General features: G+C 37.5%; 4 protein-coding genes across 12 annotated transcripts in view; 3 read left to right on the top strand and 1 right to left on the bottom strand.

The window, feature by feature from the left end:
- LOC109545559 (mushroom body large-type Kenyon cell-specific protein 1) overlaps positions 1–8,811 on the top strand; it is a 159,936-nt gene extending 151,125 nt beyond the window's left edge. For all 7 annotated transcript variants that reach the window (XM_048666440.1, XM_019916324.2, XM_019916325.2 and 4 more), the window contains 5 exons: positions 827–1,074; positions 1,135–1,532; positions 1,586–1,827; positions 1,881–2,154; positions 2,299–8,811. In XM_048666440.1, the coding sequence (XP_048522397.1) occupies positions 827–1,074; positions 1,135–1,532; positions 1,586–1,827; positions 1,881–2,154; positions 2,299–2,371 (1,235 nt within the window). In that variant the 3' untranslated portion in view covers positions 2,372–8,811. The remainder of the gene's footprint in view (positions 1–826; positions 1,075–1,134; positions 1,533–1,585; positions 1,828–1,880; positions 2,155–2,298) is intronic.
- Positions 8,812–10,446: 1,635 nt separating this feature from the next.
- LOC109545423 (dual specificity testis-specific protein kinase 2) lies at positions 10,447–17,212 on the top strand. Of its 2 annotated transcripts, XM_019916101.2 has the most exons (7): positions 10,449–11,287; positions 13,600–13,721; positions 13,776–13,974; positions 14,035–14,181; positions 14,235–14,610; positions 14,889–15,182; positions 16,964–17,212. In XM_019916101.2, exons 1-7 carry the CDS (start codon positions 11,027–11,029, stop codon positions 16,981–16,983), a joined length of 1,419 nt encoding a protein of 472 aa, XP_019771660.2. In that variant the 5' UTR covers positions 10,449–11,026; the 3' UTR covers positions 16,984–17,212. The 2 variants fall into 2 exon arrangements, with proteins under 2 accessions (XP_019771658.2, XP_019771660.2); XM_019916099.2 differs by lacking the exon at positions 16,964–17,212 and having other exon boundaries at positions 10,447–11,287; positions 14,889–16,803.
- Positions 16,459–18,394, bottom strand: LOC109545426 (B-cell CLL/lymphoma 7 protein family member A). Its single transcript, XM_019916107.2, has 3 exons — positions 18,116–18,394; positions 17,113–17,309; positions 16,459–17,059 (listed from the first exon to the last, which is right to left on the bottom strand). The coding sequence occupies exons 1-3, from the start codon at positions 18,202–18,204 to the stop codon at positions 16,938–16,940; spliced, it is 408 nt and encodes a 135-aa protein (XP_019771666.1). The 5' UTR covers positions 18,205–18,394; the 3' UTR covers positions 16,459–16,937.
- Positions 18,395–18,643: 249 nt separating this feature from the next.
- Positions 18,644–19,800, top strand: part of LOC109545397 (mRNA-decapping enzyme-like protein) — a 3,735-nt gene continuing 2,578 nt past the window's right edge. The window contains exons 1-2 of one of the 2 annotated variants that reach the window (XM_048666597.1): positions 18,644–18,848; positions 19,323–19,536. In XM_048666597.1, the coding sequence (XP_048522554.1) occupies positions 19,480–19,536 (57 nt within the window). In that variant the 5' untranslated portion in view covers positions 18,644–18,848; positions 19,323–19,479. The other variant, XM_019916063.2, reaches the window with a different exon arrangement.

The following is a 19,800-nucleotide window of genomic DNA, read 5'->3' as shown; positions in this document are numbered from 1 at the left end:
AAATGTGATTTAATCGGCCGTGAAAGCCTTCATATACTTTCTATGTTGTTCCAATGGCATGAGATATACCACAAGCAGGTTCTTGGTTGGTCAGTGGTTTTTCGGTCCCTGTCTTAGCAAGTTCCGCAGCAATCTCGTTTCCTTTGCTCCTGTTCGTACCCGTTGCCCAAGTGAGTTTTACTCTGTTTGAGCTCCCGGCCAGGGTTGTAAGTTCTTTTGCACAATCTAGCACACATTGTGACCTGATTGTGTACGATTGTAATGCCTTTATTGTAGCTTCATCTCCGGTTACGATGGTAATGTGCTTACGTGTGTAGGCTCTTATTGCTAGGATGCTTGCTTGGAAAGCTGTCCTAGTTGTACCCAGGTTTAAGGTAATCCTTTCCCCAGTTCTTCCTCTTTCGACTATACCAGCACCTGTACCCGACGCTGTTTTTATGCCTTCCGTGTACCATACGGAGTCCCCTGTGATAGCTGATGGAGTCTCTCCACCATCTCGCCCCGCGTTTAGAACATCGGTTCTGAACGGTACTGAGATGCTTAGAGTTTTAATTCGATCAGCTTTTGATCCCATGGGTTCGACCGTCTTCAACTTTCAGAAGATCGTACTGTGTTCCAAATCAGTCGCTTTCCATAAAGCCCTGATCGCCTTGTTTCTTTTCTGTTCCACATGTTCTCTAAACAACAGCTTCTTATCCAGGGTTACCCCAAGATATTTAACAGTGTCAGACATGTATTTTGTTCCCATATTTGTCTTAGAGCTCTAAGATCTCTCTTCCTTGTGAAAGCGATAACTGCATGATACTTAGAGAAGTAATATTCGCAGGCACCAGGCCAAAGCGAGGCAAGTACAGGAACTACGACAGAGACAGCTTGGTGGAAGCAGTGAGGGCTGTGCAAAGAGGGGAAATGTCCGTGCATAGAGCCGGAAGCTACTACGGCGTTCCGCACTCCACTCTCGAATACAAAGTGAAAGAGCGGCACTTAATGCGGCCGCGGAAGCGGGACCCGAAACCCAATCCAGTGGATGAGAAGATAGCTAGTCTGAAACAAAACGACCTCAAGATTGCTCAGGTCGGTTTGCGTCTACCATTACAGCAGCAACTGATCTTAATGTTGTCCGTTTTCCTTCAGGAAAAGCTGAAGCAACAGCAACAGCAGCAGCAACAACAGCAGCAGAACGTGATTAAGCCCCCGCAACAAAAGTTTCCGGGTTCGTCATCCAACGGCATTAAGTTGCCGCTGTTTGAAGCTGCAGCTGCCGGACTTAGTCCAGCTGCAGCGGCTGGGCTGGCGCCTGGCAACTATCATTCACCGTTCCCCTTTTGGCCACATCCAGGCTTCCCTCCCAATCCCATGGCGGCGCCATTTCTCTCACCCAGCGAGTTTTTTGCCTCCCAAATGATGCAGAAGCTGCAGGAGGAGAGGGAACGGAGTTTAGGAACTCCATCGCCCCAGGGTGGGGTGACAACTCTAGTGAAAAGTGCCAGACAAATGGCTGAATCCTTGCTGGATGGGTCTGGACCCAATGGGTAAACCCAACACGCACATTCACTTGAGTCGTTCTTCACTAATTTGATTCTAGATCGTTTTTGGACGGAATAATCCGGTCCAGTTTGGAATCAGGGGTTCCCATATCCGATGAGAAGCTGCCAAGGGAGGAAAAGAACACGGCCCCTGAAAACATGTCGAATAAAGCGCTGCTAGATCAGCTGTGCCGCAATAGCCGACTAACGCCGCTACCCAAACCGACTTTAACAGACGCGAGCAGTTCAGGGGATGAATCGTACAGAAAGAGCTCTAGTCCGTTAAATTTCTCATCTACCGGTAGGTTTCACGGTGATTATCCCCAGCCTAGCAAAAACCGATTCAATTTGCAGGAGCGAACCACTCAGTCCATCTGCAAGAAGACTCGAAGCACCGAACGTCGCCTCATTCGCATCGAGAAAGCGCGGATACGATGGCCCATCCGGTAGAACTATCAAACGACTCGACGGAATCGTCAACAACACCGGACAGGAAAAGAAGTCGCGATGAAGAATCCGTTGAACCGGAGCGGAAACATCCAAGAATCTACTTAAAGCAGGACTTGGTTAACCCGGAAAATCTCAAACCTGAGATGCTGGTGCGTTTTCGCGATCTCCTGCTTGAAAGGTACGACTTGAACAATTTTGTCTCTGCATAGTAGTCTTGAACAAAAATTGTAAATTTTTTGTAGTACCGATTTAAAGTTTCTGCATTTGCTTATAGTTTGATGTTGTTTTGAAAAACATTTAATGGTGAATAATTTGGTTATAGAAATGGAGCAGGAGCAACGGCAGAGAGTACAGCAGGAAGCAGTGCCTCAGATAACGACGCACCCCAAGACTGACACCTACCTTTTGTAAAAAGCAGATTTTTTTACTAAAAATCGCAGAGATCGATGGCAGCCGGCACAAAAAGGCGCCATCGACGTGGTTGTAAGTTTATTAGAACAAATGAGCCCGATATGACGTGTTTGTTGATATTTATTGTTTCGTTTTTTACCTCTGTTTTCGTGTAGGTTAGCTAACTGGTAAACATCAAAGCAGACTTGTTAATATTTATATTAGGTGTTTTTTGACTCTAAAGTATATACTCATAAAATTCTATAATAGCGAGTGGAATGGTCGACTTGCCTACTCGCGAAGTCTCAGAAAATATCTTGAATTTTCCACCTGAATGCCCGCTATACGAGAGTAGCGAATTACGGCTTTTAAAAAGACCCTGCTGAACAATTTCAGTTTCTTATCAGTGAAACTGCGAGATCTTTTCTGGTAATTAAGACGAAATTACAGCCATTCGGCCTTTCCCCTTGCCTTAAGTGTCTACTCATTCGGTGTATTTGGCATAATGTAAAAATTCTTACATGTATTATCTGTGTATCTTGACGTGTCGCCTATACCTCAAAAAATTGTATAAAAAATCACTCTTTCATATTCGCATAACATACTGAGCTGCTTTGATGATTAAATGGAAATATGATATTAAGTAGAAAACCATTAATGGGACGCGTCCCGCCGATTGATTGAATGATGAAAAATTATATCTATCTGTGATTTAATCAAAATTTTTGATGTATATTTTCTCTAAAAATATCTTAAATCTTATATAAAATTTAAACAACTAGCAGGTAGTTAATTGATATGGAAATTATAAAAATTAATGTTTAATTAGCAACGTGTTTCGTTAGATTGTGTTCAAAACAATCTACTTTTTGCAAAATACAAACTGAATACTCTTAAGATTCATTGAATGAATAAAACGTTAAGTAACTGAGGAAAATTCGAACTACACACCATTAATTTGACTTTGGCTTCTGTGCAATATTGCTCTAAAGAAATTGTAGATTTATTTTACCACAAACATTTTTTAACATTTGATTACAAATTAGAAAAAACTGAAAGTATCAGTCACAGTGTTTAGTCTTCGCGATACAGGGTGTGAAAGTTTTATGTTATTTCCATTTTGGCACGCTTCATTAGGAAAATCATTTTTATAGAAATTCGTTTGAAGCCGCTTTCGAAACAATAAACGGGCCACAGTTGTTACTCAGCACTGTATAAATATTTAGTTACTTAATTAATTGTTTAAAAATTCCTGAGGATGATAATTTAGGTGCATCAAAGCCTTGTTAGGTTTATAAAAACGTTGGCTTCGTTTACGGCTATTAAATTTTATTTGAAACGTAAATATAAACTTCAACATGCTAAATCTTCAAAGCGAAACAACAACATTTAAAATTGGCTGCTTTCTTAGAACAAATCTTGTGAAACACGTTGCTGAACAGGAAAACTAATAAAATAAGATAACACCATCTGCATTATCAGTTTTCCGCGTGATATTTTGATTTTATTGTTTTCGGTTTTAATTTCATATAACAATGAAGTGCAATTAGATGGTATATACATAATACATATATATTTACATCAATATTAATTAGTATATAAGATATATTAAAAGTATATTATATATTTGAAAATGGAAGCTATTTTGTTCGAGAGATAAAAGATTGACTCCAGGTAGAGTTTAAAAGTGCTTCTTTCCCCTTTTTCAACAACCGTCAGATGATTACAACCAACCATAAACCGAACCGATACCGACAGTTATTTAGATTGTTAGGATGGTTTTGCAATAAATATACATAACCGCTTTTGAACTCTGGATTGAATCAACACAAGCAAGCATTCATACTTGCCAAGTAAATGAAACAGTTTATAAACTTGAATTGCTTGTTCCGACTTGATTTTGATGAAAATTGCAATAGACGAATTGTTCCAGTTGCTCGAAATTTCATTAGAAAAACAATGTAATGTATATTTGTTGCGCAACTAGTCTGATGTCACTCAAACCACAACAGTAAACTTACACATATTTAAGTTGGACCAAATACTTGCTGTATGTTGTATATAAAAATGATATGCTTTTCATACATATCTTTTGCGGATTCGAGTTGGTTTTCAGTCACCCTATGTGTTGTATTTAACGTAAAAATGCCATTACGTGAGAAAATATGTGTTCGCTAGTCCAAACTCGCTTTTGGTAAATACCTTTAACTGTACATATGCGATACGAGGCATTTCGCAGAAAATACCGGCTTTTCTATATGAAAAATCAAAAATCGGTCACAAGGAAACCGAACCGAATCCACAAACATAAACATTCCAACCATATATGTGCCAGATTTTTTATTCACAAGATTAGCATTGAGATATTTATAACAAAATATAAATAAGATGATACACACATATTAAAAAAAATATGTGATCGCGGGCTGTTTCGAAGGCGCCTCGTTGGTCACCGATACATTTGATTCGCGATAAAACTAAATAAATGTGTTGCAGTTTTGAAGCCATTTCGACTTCGCCGTTTGTAGTTGTAAGATTTTATAACAAAAAAATCACTGTTTTAAATGTTTGTGCGTTTCACTTTCCGCTTGCGATGAGTGGGCCCGAATATCAAGGTTTTTCCAAACACAGAAATGAAAAAAGCTCGCATCAGCAAAGGTTTCGACTCCAAAATGTTCTTATTCGGGCCTACAAGAAACCGTTTCAGCTTGTAGTATACAATGTACTAAATTGCGAAATGTAAACTGTTAAAACAGGTGTGTCACTAATTTGTGCAATTTTAATATCTAGTGTTATGAACTGTTTTCGTTTTATTTTTTTTATTATGTTTGTGATAATTTGTTATAAAGACACCACTGTTTGACGTTTTTTGATTATTGTTTCCTTATGATAGTCGAAGGGCTAAGTGACATGATCGTTTACTTGCAAATAAACATTAAATTAAATGTACTAGTGAGCGATGATCGATTTATATTCATTTAGTTGTTCGACTAAAACGCGGTCCAAACCAATGGAACTCCAACAGTGTAAACAGAACCTTAAGAAGTATACGCGTATAAAATATTTTTAACTGATCTACTTGATAAAAGTGTTCAGAAATTGATATATTTCCAGGAAAATATGTTTATAGCAATCGATGTGTTCTATTAGGAGTATAATTTACGAAAGTTTTTATTTTTAAAAACTATTAATGTTATTGAGCCTTTTTACAAAAGGGATTTGAGATTTCGTCAGTATAGGTCATTTTACTAATACTGATTATATTCTGTCATTAGCGTAGTTTTAATCGAAAATCCGGAAATGATTTCAAACTATCTAAGGACGATTACATTTGATCATTAAACAGCTAGCTTATAGGATGTTTTTTATATTGTTTTAGATACAGTTTTATTAAAATGAACTATGCAAATAATATAAATATTAAGTTTTCTATCCTTAGGTTGATCTATGCACCCTAAAGTGTCAGTATTTTCATTTAAAAACGTAATGGACCAAGGTCTTTTTGCTAGATGTTTAAGTTTATCATTCCACAATAGTTTTCTCACGAATAAGACTTTTTATAGTTTTCCTACATATTTTTTTACATACACATAATTTTAATGATTTTATATAACAATGTATTTGTTAAATAATTTTAGTTGTCTAGCTTAGGTGACTTAATACTTAAGTTTCGCTTTAATGTCGTGTAAATAGTAATTTTAGCACACTTTAAATAATTAAATATTTGTGTGCCTGCTAAATAACAGAGAAACTCGTTAAAATTTCCAAATAGTTTTTTTCGATTTTAACCGGTTTCGGAGATTTAAAGCCACATGGACGACGTGACTCCAATGCCGTTCGTATATGTGTTCTTAAACAACTCAAAGAAAAGGTGAAATCCGAAAAAAACACTACACCAACCATATGTAACAATAGTATCCACAAACAATTCCCACATTTAACCACTTTGATGAAGAGAACGGTATTTTTAGCAAAATAACGCAAACTTTCGGTTTTGCAAAACGATTTCTTGTAGATTCTTTATGCTTCGTCACTTATTACGTAGTGGAGTTGATGTGTTTGTTACTAACAAGGCGATTTTAATTAATTTCTTAATTTATTAAAGCGGGTGGTCAAAGTTTATTACTCTTTGTAAAATGTATTTTATAAACATATGCTCAATGTATGGGGATTATCGAGCTCATGATTGGTGCATTTGTGGCTAAATCCAATGGCGTTAATGAATTAAACAAGTCCACTTACCATTAGCTGCTCAGCTCTGTTTCAAAATCAGCTCTGTTTCAAAATTAATTGAAAACTTGAAATCTACCGGACTTTCAAGGGTTAATTTCAAGGGTTAAGTGAAGGCGAATTATCCGCTTGACAGCCAACGTCAGATAATTGMCAACTAGGAAAATTGCGGTTTTTTTGCAAAAACCGCCCGATTTGTGAAGAAAACGGCATTAAAATGTGCCGGAACTTTCTATTTTCCCGAAAATCAACAAATTTTTGAGGTAGAATGAAAAATTCTGGAAATTTTTCGAAATCTTAACTAGCGCTGAATGCCATAGGAATTGACGTTTCTTTGAAAATTGATAATCCGGGCAAATTAGAGTTTTGCCTCATTTGATCTCAGCAACATTCAGAAAAAACTAAAACCAAACCATGTTTCAACCAATCCCAATAATCCAGCATACTTATGGAGCCTGGGCCACCCTGTATATAATTAACATTTATTTTATTACATTTTTTTGGGAATCGCTGCAATTCAAGCAACTTTCGCTTTAAATGGCATTTGTTTTTTTGAGTTTAGAGTAGGTTTTTTGTTTGGATTTCTCAAGGTTTTATTTTTCCATTATTTAACTCTTAATTGTTTAAATTATCAGCCACTTTTGTACAAAGCAATTGTTACACATCGTTTCACTTGCCAGAACAGATATTTTTTAGAAGGTTCTTATACAGAGTGTATACTTAAGTAGTCGGTAGTATCTATGAAGTCATACTTATGACACTTAAAGTACAAGGTTAGATTTAATATCCACTAGAGTTTTTTTGTACAGGAAACACTAATATGGTGGCGGCACTTAACTAATGATAGCGTTTAGAGATACTTTTAGTACGTAATAGTAATGTAGCTCTTACATTTAGGGGTTTTCTCTATCTCTTCATCATTGTGGTAGCATTATACAGGTTCAAACTGAAATAGACCGGTTAACGTTCAATGAATGGCATATTTCGAAAGGAATATTTACTTTTCCCTTCGGACTTTAGTCGCTTGATTGCATTCCAGTAGTGTACAATTTTTACAGCGTTTTTGAAAAAAATCAAACCCAACATTTTCACTAAGTGTCTTTTCGAATTTGTACATGTTCTCATTTTATAATTTTGTACCTGTTCGTTGGTGAGTCAGATCAAAAGATATTATCTAGATGTGTTAGTAATTTTTATTAGGGAAAGTAGAAATCAATCTAAAATATTTAAAAAATGTGATTGGTAGAAAAAATTGCCAAAGACTGAAAAATTGTAGAGATTCGCAATGTATAGTAGAAGGAATTTTTATACTCGATTTTTGTATATTCGGTTTACTTAGCTTCATTAAATGCCTCTCCCTGTTTTAAAATATGCCATACAGATTATCCAAACCAAACACACAAAACCACCTTCTACCGTTAGATTACAGATATAACTGGGACCAAAATATATGTACTCTTTCATATCCAAAATACCCAAAAAAACAATATCAAAAAAGGTATTTTCCAAATATTTAAGAAATTTTGCAACGTTTACGTTTATATAATAATATATATTCAATAACTAAATGTACAGATTTGAATTATTATGTATTAAATTTTTGACAATATGTTTAACAACCAAAATTACGCCAAAATCACTTTTTCGGATGATTTTCGGGTAATGTAACATTTCACATTAAAATTGTGACTATAAATGCCTTGTAGCGTGAATATTATTATATATTATGTACACGAAAGTCAAAAACCGTTTTCACCGTATAGACGTTCTGATATCAAAAGTCTTCTTTCGTTTCAACCATCCCTTTAGCAGTGGTTTTCTAAAGTGTAGTCTATGCGATGCAAATCTTTTTGATGTAAACATAAAACGTTGTATTTTCACGATGTTAAGGAAAAAAACAAGGCACAAGATACAACAGTGTGTTTTTATCATTCGATGTTCTCCTTCATAATATCCGCCATCTGCGTCATGTTTTTCTCCTCTGAAAAAAATGCAACCGTTCTTGTTCGTAAATATCTGTGACTCGTAAATGATATAATGTTTTATTATAAAAAAAAGTTAGTGTTTGAACAATTATTGCTTTGTGGGAAATTGTTATTTTCAGAAAATATTTTAAAAACCACAAAAATAAATTATACCGATACACATTGTATATTTATAATGTAATTCTGAAGTATACCAGTATTTATTATACTGTGGACTACATTACAATGTTTCCAAGTGTTTTATTTTATCACAAATCCTCGTATTTTTGGCAAAAATCGAACGCTGCTCTTTCTCTTATAATAAAAACTGTTTTTGGCATTCCCGTCCACTTCTGAGCAAATTCGATCTCCTGATCTTATACCTTGTGACTGTGGTTTTTGCTTAAAAAATTCAAGTCGGTTTTCATCTGAGTCAGGGGCTTAGAGTCGGATAAGTCGGAGTTTTTAAATGGAAAAACTGATATTTTCAACCATTTCTGAGATATTGAGCGATTTGCCTTCACAGTTCTTTTAGAGTTAAGCTCCATCAAAAGTAAGTGAATATTTGAAAGTTTTCCTTGCTTCAGTGGGGAAGATGCGATTTTTTAACGGGGAGCGCGCAGTTGGTTAAAAGATCCTTTTTGAGTGCGATATTTTCGAAGCGGGCAAAAATCGAATTATTGAGTGATTTTTATCCAACTTTCAGTATCTTTAGGGTCGAGTCTCTTCTGAATATGGTGAAAATTTCAAAGCTTTTCTTTCACGGAGAGCGCGGTTAGATAAAATATCCCTTTCGGGAGCGATATTTACGAAAATATCGAAAATCAGGAGTTTAGGTGATTTTAATCAGACCTTCAGATTGTGATTTTGCTCTATACTTTAGTTTGGATGAACCGAATTTTTAAAGAAGAGAGCGAGCGCTTTGGTTTTAAATCCGAACATGTGATCGGCAAAAATCAGAATTCTCGGCTATTTTTATGAAAGTTGCAGCATCTTTAGGGTCAATTATCGTCTAAAGATAGAAAAAAAATTTAATTCCTCCTTGCTTAGACTTGCAATATCCGAATTTTTAAAGGAGACAGCTCAGTTGTATATAACTACTAATAGAAGAAAATATTCTGTACAGTTTGCCGGAGAAATCTAAAACCTGTCCAGGATTTTTTTTCTTTTGCACCGTTTATTTTCTGGGTATTAAAGTGAACGAAATACACAATGAAAAAAAAGTTTATCATAATCATAGATTAGATAATACTTGAATTTACTACCCAGTTCAACAACTCGATAACCATTTGAGGGACTTCAACCTTTGAATCTATTAAATAAAGTAATTGCTAAAATTATTATTTGGATATTCAGGGCGAATGAGATAAATGTGAATAGAAACTCCATTTTCAGTTTTATTAAAAATAGACCATCATTGACTGTTAAACCGCATTTATTCCCCCATTCTGTGCCTTCTAGACTGACCGAAGTGAAACTGGTGCTTAAAGGGCAGGAGCAAAAACGGCATAAACTGCCCAATTAAAGAGCACGAAATATATTTCCATATTTAATTCGTATTGCGTACATTCTAAAGTGTCTTCAGCCTAATTAAGCCAGTTTTCAATAGAAATTATACATTCACCTTATGGCTCTTATTTCGTAAAAACTTTCACTCAAGCTAATGTGAATGTTTGGCTGAGTTTTTATGCACTGGCCATATTTGTCTGTTGTGTTCAAGTGTTTTATAAACATTTAAAAGTGTTTGTTTTGATAATTATCAGGAATTGCTAAAGGAATCATAGTGACAATGAAAATTTTAAAATTCCCGCTGGGATTTGACGCATTCGCGGCTTCGTATCGAGAAATCACGTGACTTTAATCAGGTCGTGTCATTTTGTAGTAACTGCGAGTGATTGAAGCAGTTCGAGACGTATTTCGTAGCATTGTGCAGTTGAAAATATGGCAGCTGATTAAGCTGATTGTGTATGAGAGAAAGCTTATAGTGTTTCTGTATTTACGTGTGTATTTTTTCGATGAAAATCGGTTTAAGTTGGAAAATAGTGGCAGTGAAACGGGAACATTGTGTCGAACGAAAAACGCCAAAATCGAGTCGTTTCTGAAAATAATCACTTTGGATTTTGTACACCTTAATATCTGGACTGATGACAGTAGAAATTTCTAAATTTAAATTGTAAAGTGGAAAGAAACTTGTGTGTTTACGCAGTTTTTGAGGAAAATATTTCCGCTGGCTGCAGGTGCAAAATCCTCACTCCCTCCCAAAATCTGGTACCAAACAATTTGGCACCCAAATCACTCACTGGTCATCAATTCGGGTCGGTTTCGAAAGCCCCTTTTGAAAGTGATGTTAAAATAAACAGGTAAATCTTAAAGTATGTGCAACAAGAGGACTTACAACACTTCCATAACTCGTACGGAAATATGTACGAAATTGGTTAACGACACATAGTGGTTTTACTTGGTATAATGCACCCTGTTAGCAAATATGGTACCATCTCTCAACAAAATTCCTGCATATATGACACTCCATGTGACCCAAAGGATAGTGACTATGAGAAGCTGTTTTGCCCCAATAACGAACTATCAGAACCCCCCAAAACCAGGTGTGATCGACTGAAGACTGGCTCCTCTTGTCAAGCCCTCAAACATGCAGTTTCTGCTCTACATAGGCTGGACGACTTCCACAAGGAGAAAATTGGCTCAGGCTTTTTTTCGGAAGTTTTCAAGGTAAGACAGCAACCACAATTCGATCAAAAAAACGTAAGAAACTGGGAAATTCAGCCAAGTAACTGCACCTTGAAACACCTTGAATCTGCTTCGTCATGAGCTACAATGCCTACTCCAAAGTGCCGGGCTGGAAATGGGGCCCTTAAGATAAGCTAATTCGTCCTCGGTCTATCACAATCATGCGTTAAGACATTCTTTACCCAACTATCGATAAGATAACCAGAGGAAATTAGTACAGCAGATTGTAGGTGAAATGAGCAAAATTGGCCTGGTCGAAACCACCCAAGGAAGACTGTTAATTAAAAACTGTCCAAGAGGAGGCAAATAACTCACGTCAAAAAAACAACTTTTTGAATCTAAATACCTACCGAGTGTTTTTTTCCAAAAAATAGAGGCTTAAGAGATTACGAGGCCCATATTCATAACGTAATTTGCAACTAATCCGTTTGTCAACATAATTAGCTTTACTGAGGTTTCATCTGGTTTATTGATGTCTGCAATTTATTTATAACGTCTAAAACAAGTGTGGCATATATACATATACAGGGTGTTCACCTTGAATAAAACACGGTTTTTTAAGAGTTTGTTATATAAACCTGTTGAAAAAAACGCTTGGTTTTTGAGATACAGGCTGCGAAAGTTCTGGATTTTTTAATACGTTTTTGCACACAGTTTCTATAGTTTTTGCGATCATTTACTGGAATTTTAACCCCAGATTACCGCTGATGGTGCACAAGTTTCCACATAATTTAACCGACTTCAAAGTATGCAGGGTGATGGTTTTTAGAACGTCAGGCCCCCTTTTTACTACTCAGGAAAAATGTAAAAAAATGGTGTTTTTCATAATCAAAATCAACAAGCGACGGATGCCGGGGAGAAAAATTAGTTACAATGTATGATATTACTAGACTCTTAACTTGCAACTTCACAAAAGATTAGCACAGATTTTCGTCTACGTGATTGAAACAGATCGGAGGCCCAAGCCATATTCTGAATATAAAACTAACGGAAACTCCTTATTTTTTTTCAAAATTCGCTATAAATCAGCTGCAATTTATCTTTGTGCTACTGTAACCGATTCAAGCGAGGAATTCAAGTTTTATTTAAATTAATTTATGTATGAATTTAAAAAAGTAAAACCACTGCAGCAATTGGAGCATTTTTTAATCAGCATTAAAGATGCATGATGTAAAAGATATTAAGAATCTGCTAGATTCTAATTAAAAGTTAATTTAGCTGGATCTAAGTGAAAAATTGCCTGCAGCGTTACCGCAAACTTCCAATTAGTAAACCTTTGCGTTGTTTTGTGCTTTATAGTGGAGTAAACAATACGTTACAGTCTATTTACAATTACGTACCAGGAAATTTTATAAAGTAAATATTAATAATTGGGTAAAATCGGGGTTTGGGGGATTTTATCAAAATCATAAATCATTGTTTTTAATTTACATCAAATATACTCTGTGGGAACTTGTACGGATAAAGTATTACTAGGATTGTGGAGTTTTCGGACAATAGTTTGCTAAAAAGGATTAAACCATTTAGATTTCATCCGGATCTTCGTAAAAACGATACAGACCAAAAATGCTTCCGCATGTGCGGGATCTAAAAAAGTTTTTAATGAATGATTACTAAGCACCGAAAGTGCACACAGTCCACCTTATTTCGGCCTACATCGCGAAAGCGCCTTGCATTTCTTAATTATTTACATGCCATATGCTTCTGTACTTAAATCGTGTAGTTGTTTAATGACTAATTTATATATGTGTGTCAGGCAGGGGACGCGAACTCATAGTAGTATCCTCGCGTAATTCCTTATTTGTAAAGGTTAAGGCGGTTGAAACAGAAGGTCGCTGTTTGAAAACAAGACGGTTTGCGAATTCGGTTTTTAAACGATTGTTTTATTTTTGTTAATACTCGGAAAAAAGCTGCATTATCAGCAAGGGCGGATTAAAGCTTTACGAGGCCCGGGACTGACATCAATATGGGGCCCATTTTTTTAAATATTCAGAGTTTACGGAGCCCGGAACTACAGCCTCTGCTAACCCCTCCTCCCTAATCCGCCCCTGATTATCAGTAGACAATGAATTGTTTTCTGCGCTTTTATGGCAGGTTATCAATCTTGAATCTAAAGCGTTAACACCGCTACTATCTTATCAAATGTGCCAAACAATAATAATAAATGACGTGATCCAATAGCTGACATCATTTCTTGTCGTATAAATATAAACTAATTACTAATCCCTATATATAAGAGATTATTGCTGGATGTTGGATTTTTTTATTAATCTGTGGATTGAATACCCTTGCAGGTGACCCATAAAGTAACAGGACAAGTGATGGTCCTGAAAATGAACCAGCTCCGTTCCAACCGTCGCAACATGCTAAAAGAAGTGCAATTAATGAACAGACTGTCCCATACAAATATTCTTAGGTGCGTGGTCTCTTCAAGCCAAAATTCCATTCATCAAGTTTCACTTTGTTATAGATTGAAAGGGGTGTGTGTGCATGAAGGGCAATTGCATGCTCTCACTGAGTTTTGTAATGGAGGTTCACTGGATCAGGTGATCCAGAATGGATCGATCGACTTGCCCCAAGAGCTCAGGCTGAGTATCGCTCGCGACATGGCTTGCGGTATGGAATATCTGCACTCCAAGGAAATCATTCATAGGGACTTGACCAGTAAAGTGCGTTAGCGGTTTCTAGGAAAATTGGACGAAAATTTTATTGCCTGGCTTTCTTTACAGAATGTTCTCATTAAACGCCTAGAGTCCGACCACCGGCAAGCCGTAATCGGCGATTTTGGCCTGTCCACCAACATCCCGGACCCGGAAAGCAAAAACAAGCTCTGCACAGTTGGATCGCCTTACTGGATGTCTCCAGAATGCCTCAAGGTAGGCGATATTTTAAAAAATATATAACATCCATTCCCTAACGTGATTTTCAGGGGCTTTATTACGATCAACGCAGCGACGTCTTCAGCTACGGAATTGTGCTGTGCGAGTTAATCGCCCGAGTGGAAGCCGACCCCGACGAGTTACCGAGAACAGACAACTTCGGCCTGGATTATCTAGCTTTCACCGAGCTGTGCGGTCCAAATGTAGTACCTGACTTTTTAAAACTTACTTTTCGATGTTGCACCATAGACCCGAAAAGTCGGCCAACTTTCACGGAAATCAAACATACACTTGGCGATATTTTGAACGAGATGAACAAAGTTACGGAGAGTAGGGAAACGAGTATTTCCAGCTGCGCGGCCAAGAGTGAGGAGCAATTGCCGATCGCGATTATTCAACAGTCTTGTGCACCCCAGCACAGGAAAAGTAAGTATTTTTAACGGCGTTGGTCCGGGTTTGATTGTTATTTTTTTTAATCAGAAAACCAGATTTTCCAATAAAATGTATTAGGAAAGTGTGGGAGTTTGCAAGGCACTCGCCGGAAAAAGCCGTATTTGTAAACGATGCTTGGAATAAGGGCGCGAGTCTGAATTTGGGGATCGTTTATAAATACGGACCTAACACTTTTGCAATTTACCCAAGCGTGCTTTAAATTTTAAATTAGCCAGGAGAACTAAAATTTAAATTATCTCTATTTTTTGCAGTTGTTCATCGACGGTCTCTTTCAGAAGACGTATCCGTGCTGGCGCTCTCAATGTTCTTGTCGCCGAGCGACAAAGCGCGTCGACACGCCCTCACCATGTGCAAACAAGATCCGCACTACAAGCCGCGCACTACCAATCCATTTGCCGCCCTGACCCAGTTCCATGGAGTGAAAAAGTTGCTGGGAAAGTTCTCGTCCTGTTGCGAGTTGCCTTCTCCGTTTATCGAGTCTTCCAATGCCGAGGCGCCAAAGTCGCTGCCCGGTTCGCCGACAGCCACAAGGAAATGTGCTAAAAGTAAGTCTTCCCTGTTCGTTCATCCCTTGTACAAGGGCGGGTCTAGTAGCAATTTATCGGAAATTATGGGCGCTAATGAAGGGGCCACTTCGGTTAATTTACGGCGGCGCGGTTCGTGTGAATCGGGGTTCTACTCTAGTATTGGCGAGTGCTTGTCTCCCAGCAGCCTTTGGGGCGACAGTGGCACTGCCGTGAGTTCCTTGCGGTCTCTAGATGAGCTGGAGCCGGCCGAGCTGCAAGCCTTGTGCAAACGAGCATCGTCCATCTACACTGATAGCAGTGAGGACATCTCGAGTCTGGGCGGGTCTGATTGTTTCGCGGACTTGCAGCCGAACATATCGACAATCGTAGATTACTTTGAAAAAAAGGGGGCGACTTTGAGACACCCTGGGGGCGTTAGGGGCGGGTTGCAGTTGAGCAGCTCGAGGATTGCGGCTCTGCGAAGATCGTTGGAGCGACATAACTCTTCAACGGCTTCAGGATCCGGCATCAGTTTGAATCCGCAGAGGCCAAAATGTTCCAGACTGGTTATTTGTGAGGGCGCTGTTCGGTCTAAGTTGCCTCTTTTTGATAAAAAGTAGACTTGTTTTCTAGTCATCGTTCTCCTAGATTAAGCTATATGGTTGCAAATCAATTTCCTCCATGCGAATATCAAACGGCCTAAGCTTCTACACTGAGGTTCACCGCGTGGCAAATTTTCCTAGGCGAATGATATGCAGAATACTGCAACAGTTTCTTTAAAGGGAATTTTATTTTACTAATGGCAAATTTTTATGTTCTGGAATTGCTGTATTCTGTATATTAGGTTAAAGATAAGTATTATTTGTATAATTTGTATCCAGTCCAGTAGTGGTGTTTAATATATCTTCAGTACACGTTATGGTAAACCAGACTGCCGCATTAGAGTATTTTATTTAACTATTAATTTCGCTGCAATTTGTTATATTATTTATATAAAGTACCCCTACACTTCAGTATCATGATTTATTATGCGCTAAATTGTTTTTCTTTCACTTAAGCGGAAGGAGGAATTATTTAGTGTTTGTTTGGGAACACAGTCCTAATTTTGCAATATTAACTACGTTATATTAAAAGCGATTGGCATTTAAGGGCTGACTGAAAGGAAATGTATTTTAAAGCAATAATGATTTATGAAACGTTTTATACGTCTTTAATTGCTGTTGCCGCCACCAAGTATATTTATTGTGTTGTGAAGTGTCCATAAATGACTTGTTTAGTTCGTATCTGAAAGGGAATTCAAAATAAAAGCAACGTCGACTTTTAAAACATTCAGTGTTTCAGTATATGCTATACGGGGTCGTACAGACCTTAAATCGCTAGGTATTTAATACTGCCTGGAAAACAATACATACGGATTTGAGTGTAGTTAACTAACGCCTGAATATGGCCTAGGCTTGACGGGGCCTCCAGTCAGGCCTACATTCGTTTAAAACTGTATATAGCTAAGATTACAAGTTCCTTATATTGTAAACTGAAGAAACCATTCGATTAACAGAGGCCGCATGTTAGGGAGTTCTTGCATTGTTATATAAATTAATGTATTTATAGCGGTATGTGGAGTTTGTCAATCAATAAAATGCAATTAATAACAAAACTTAAACAATTAGTTTGGTTTTCGGTGATCTAACATCTGTATAAGCCTTAAAAATTTAATTTATATACCTACAATATATACAAAACTTAGTTCGATCAGAAGCTCAACTCAAATACTTTACAATCGATTAGTTACCACCCTCATTCAGTTTTCAGTCTTTTTACAGACAGCTGTTCACTGCCTTGAGAGTTTGAGTCATCTGAGAAGGTCATATGAGACGAAAAATCAGTTGGACCCTGCGAATCGCTGACCGTTGAGAAACCTAAAATAAATTGCCCCTTAAAATCAAAGCCAAATTCTCACCCGGAGACTTACAAGTATTGGAGTCTTCAGCCAGACTGAAATTTGAATTAGAATTTGATGTGTCCAATAAAGGTGCACCAAGGCTCTTTCGGGCAAAGTTTTCTTTGTTTTCTCTGCTGTGTTTGATTTTCTTCGTTTCACTGTTTGTTACCGGTACCCATTTGTAAATTTTCATTGTTGTGTCTCCTATTGTCACCCATTTTTTCTCCCTGAAACAATAATAATAATAAATCCTTCTACAGAGTGATTGGTGTAGTTTTATAGAACAATGAGTTTTTCTTTGAGTAATAGAGTGAAAATGGAATGAATTTAAAGAGTCTGCTTGTCGAGTGCTAATTTTAATGTGGATTCTGGCCTGACCCTGATTTGACTCGTATATTTTCGATGGTTTTTATTGGGTTGTGAGGGACTTGGCTGCTGTAGATGAACTGTATTGTGGGTTTCAATTGGATGTGTTCGAACGCCTGTTGCAAGTTCAAGAATCACAAGTTCTCAGGCTTATTGGACTTGATAAGTTTTTCATTATTTGTCTACTAGTTTTGAGCTTAGGTTGTTTTGGATCTGGCGCTACTAAATGCTTCTCTATTGTGCCTATAGTGACGTTTTTATTAAAAGTTTCCCATGCTGTGTTCAAGATTTTTTCGTTCGGTTCGAAAGAAACTTATTGTTTACTTGAAACGCGAATCTTGATAAACTGCAAAATGACCACAAAGCTTTGGGTTTTACGTTTGAGTCTTGTGGGTAATTAAAACTGGAAACTCTGTATGTGAGTCTAGTCTCTGGCCAGGTTTTGGCAGTCTATTCGATCCCCACAAAATTGGCCTTCAGAGCCTGTTACAGCGTGGTTTATTGCTACTTTTATGCGTTTGAAAGCAACAACAAAAGACACCTTAATTTGCGGATGTTTGGCCTTACAGCCAAGTATTATTAATCTCCCATGAATCGGGTGGGCGGTTTGCCAAAAATCCATTGGACTTTCACACATGGATGAGGACTTTTTTATCGATTGGCTTACCAATGGCGAACCCTCTCAATGTTGTTCATCACCTTCTTGATATCATCTTTGGCTCTGCTGCGTGTTTCCGCTCGAATTGACCGCGACATTTCCGCAGGATTCAACAGATTCACATTCGAGCCTTGTGAATAAATTGGCCGATTTGCTGACACCGAAATCAACAGAATAACGCCGTTGATTGTCCTGATAAGCTCGAATTTATATGGAATTTTCTAACAGTGACATTTTCCAGCTCGCCTAGATGTCGTAAGGTTAGAGACAGATTTGCGGGGTTGTCGGTGTTTCCTTACCGGAATTGAAGTGCTTCGTTATAGCTACCTTGTTCTATCTGGGGCTAATGACAGAGAGACAGATAGAGGACAGTGATTAGTGCCGGTTAATTTTAGTTATTTTATTTGCGCTCGCAATCGTGTTGAGTAGGCCTGTTATTGAGGCATTTTTGTGTTTTTTTGGTCAAATTACCAAGTATTTAAACCAATATTTATCAGTCAGAACCGAGTTGCCATTTAGTTATAGGCAGGATCTAGTAGCCGCAGATGCGATTTTGTTCACAGAAAATCCAACAAGTTTCAAAGTAAAATTCAAATAACGCCAAAGTAATGGAAAGATAAAAAATAGTCGGCTTTGGAATACATTTGGGTGAAGATTTGCGATAAAATAGCAGAAAATGCGTGACATTTGAAGTATTTCAGTCGCGGATTTCAGTCAGCGAAGGATTTCCTAACCCTCAAAGGTATGTTTTGGTCGGGAATTGTTGGGTGTTTTTCTCTCCGTGTTGGCAAAAATGCATGTCTAGTTTTGGGTTTTGCATTTTGAGGTTTTGAAAATGGTGAGATGCCATAAGAGTTTGATTATTTTTAAACAAAAAACTTCTCGGAATGGAACTCAAAGGGTAATTAGTGCAAAGTCGTGACCCCTCGGCCAATCTGTACAGCAACCAGGGTTTTAATTATATGTGTAGAGTTTCGTAGTTTACTGTTGTTTCTATTTGGATGAGTATGGCTGATTCTATTGAGTTGCGTGCCAGCTTGAACTCTCTGAAAAGAGTAGACCCATATGTTAAAAGCATTTTAGCGACTGCAACCCAAGTGGCGTTGTACAAATTTAATGTTCCCCAAAATGTGTGGGAGAAAGCTGACAAGGAGGGCGCCCTGTTCCTCTATAGCCGAAATGGAGAGCCCTTTCACAGTATAATGATTTTCAACAGGTTGAACAAAGACAATTTCATCGAACCCATTATTAAGGACTTTGATTACCAAGTGCAGTTGCCCTTTTTACTCTACAGGAGCAAGACGAAGATTTTCGGCATTTGGTTTTTTAATCGAGAAGAGTGCACTCGAGTGGCTTCACTCATTCAGTCTCTGATGGATAAGGGCAAGGTGGAAGAGAGGTCGTTGGGGCCCAATAATCACTCCAATGGGGTAAGTAGGTAACATTGACTAAACTTTTTAGTTTCTCTTTTCTTTAACATTCAGATCAATCTTCCAACAAAGACTGTGTGAGACTTATAAATGGCCATTTTTGAGCGTTATCAGAACTCGAATCAGACGTTTTTTCAATTGCAGTTTCCCTGAGACTTTTCCGATTGATAACCGAAACTGTTCAATCTTCACAACAACTCAACCTTCTTCCGCGAATGTTATTTTATTCTATTTTCCCTTCTTGTTTGCAAAAAATTGTATTTT

Source organism: Dendroctonus ponderosae, unplaced genomic scaffold (genome assembly GCF_020466585.1).
Source record: "Dendroctonus ponderosae isolate FM_Combo_2020 unplaced genomic scaffold, Dpon_F_20191213v2 Dpon_F_20191213_5, whole genome shotgun sequence".
In the NCBI taxonomy this organism is placed as follows: Eukaryota; Metazoa; Arthropoda; class Insecta; order Coleoptera; family Curculionidae; genus Dendroctonus; species Dendroctonus ponderosae.
Note: the sequence above shows the minus strand (reverse complement) of the source record. Positions and strands in the feature narration are given on the sequence as shown.

Bases quoted from the DNA above. Each gene is read 5' to 3' on its own strand.
- LOC109545423 (XM_019916099.2), top strand. From the start codon at position 11,027: ATGCACCCTGTTAGCAAATATGGTACCATCTCTCAACAAAATTCCTGC. The intron at 13,975-14,034 runs GTGCGTTAGCGG...CTTTCTTTACAG, and splicing joins ATAGGGACTTGACCAGTAAA to AATGTTCTCATTAAACGCCT. The intron at 14,182-14,234 runs GTAGGCGATATT...CGTGATTTTCAG, and splicing joins TGTCTCCAGAATGCCTCAAG to GGGCTTTATTACGATCAACG.
- LOC109545426 (XM_019916107.2), bottom strand. From the start codon at position 18,204: ATGTCGCGGTCAATTCGAGCGGAAACACGCAGCAGAGCCAAAGATGAT. The intron at 17,310-18,115 runs GTAAGCCAATCG...TTATTGTTTCAG, and splicing joins ATTGAGAGGGTTCGCCATTG to GGAGAAAAAATGGGTGACAA. The intron at 17,060-17,112 runs GTAAGTCTCCGG...AATTTATTTTAG, and splicing joins GGCTGAAGACTCCAATACTT to GTTTCTCAACGGTCAGCGAT.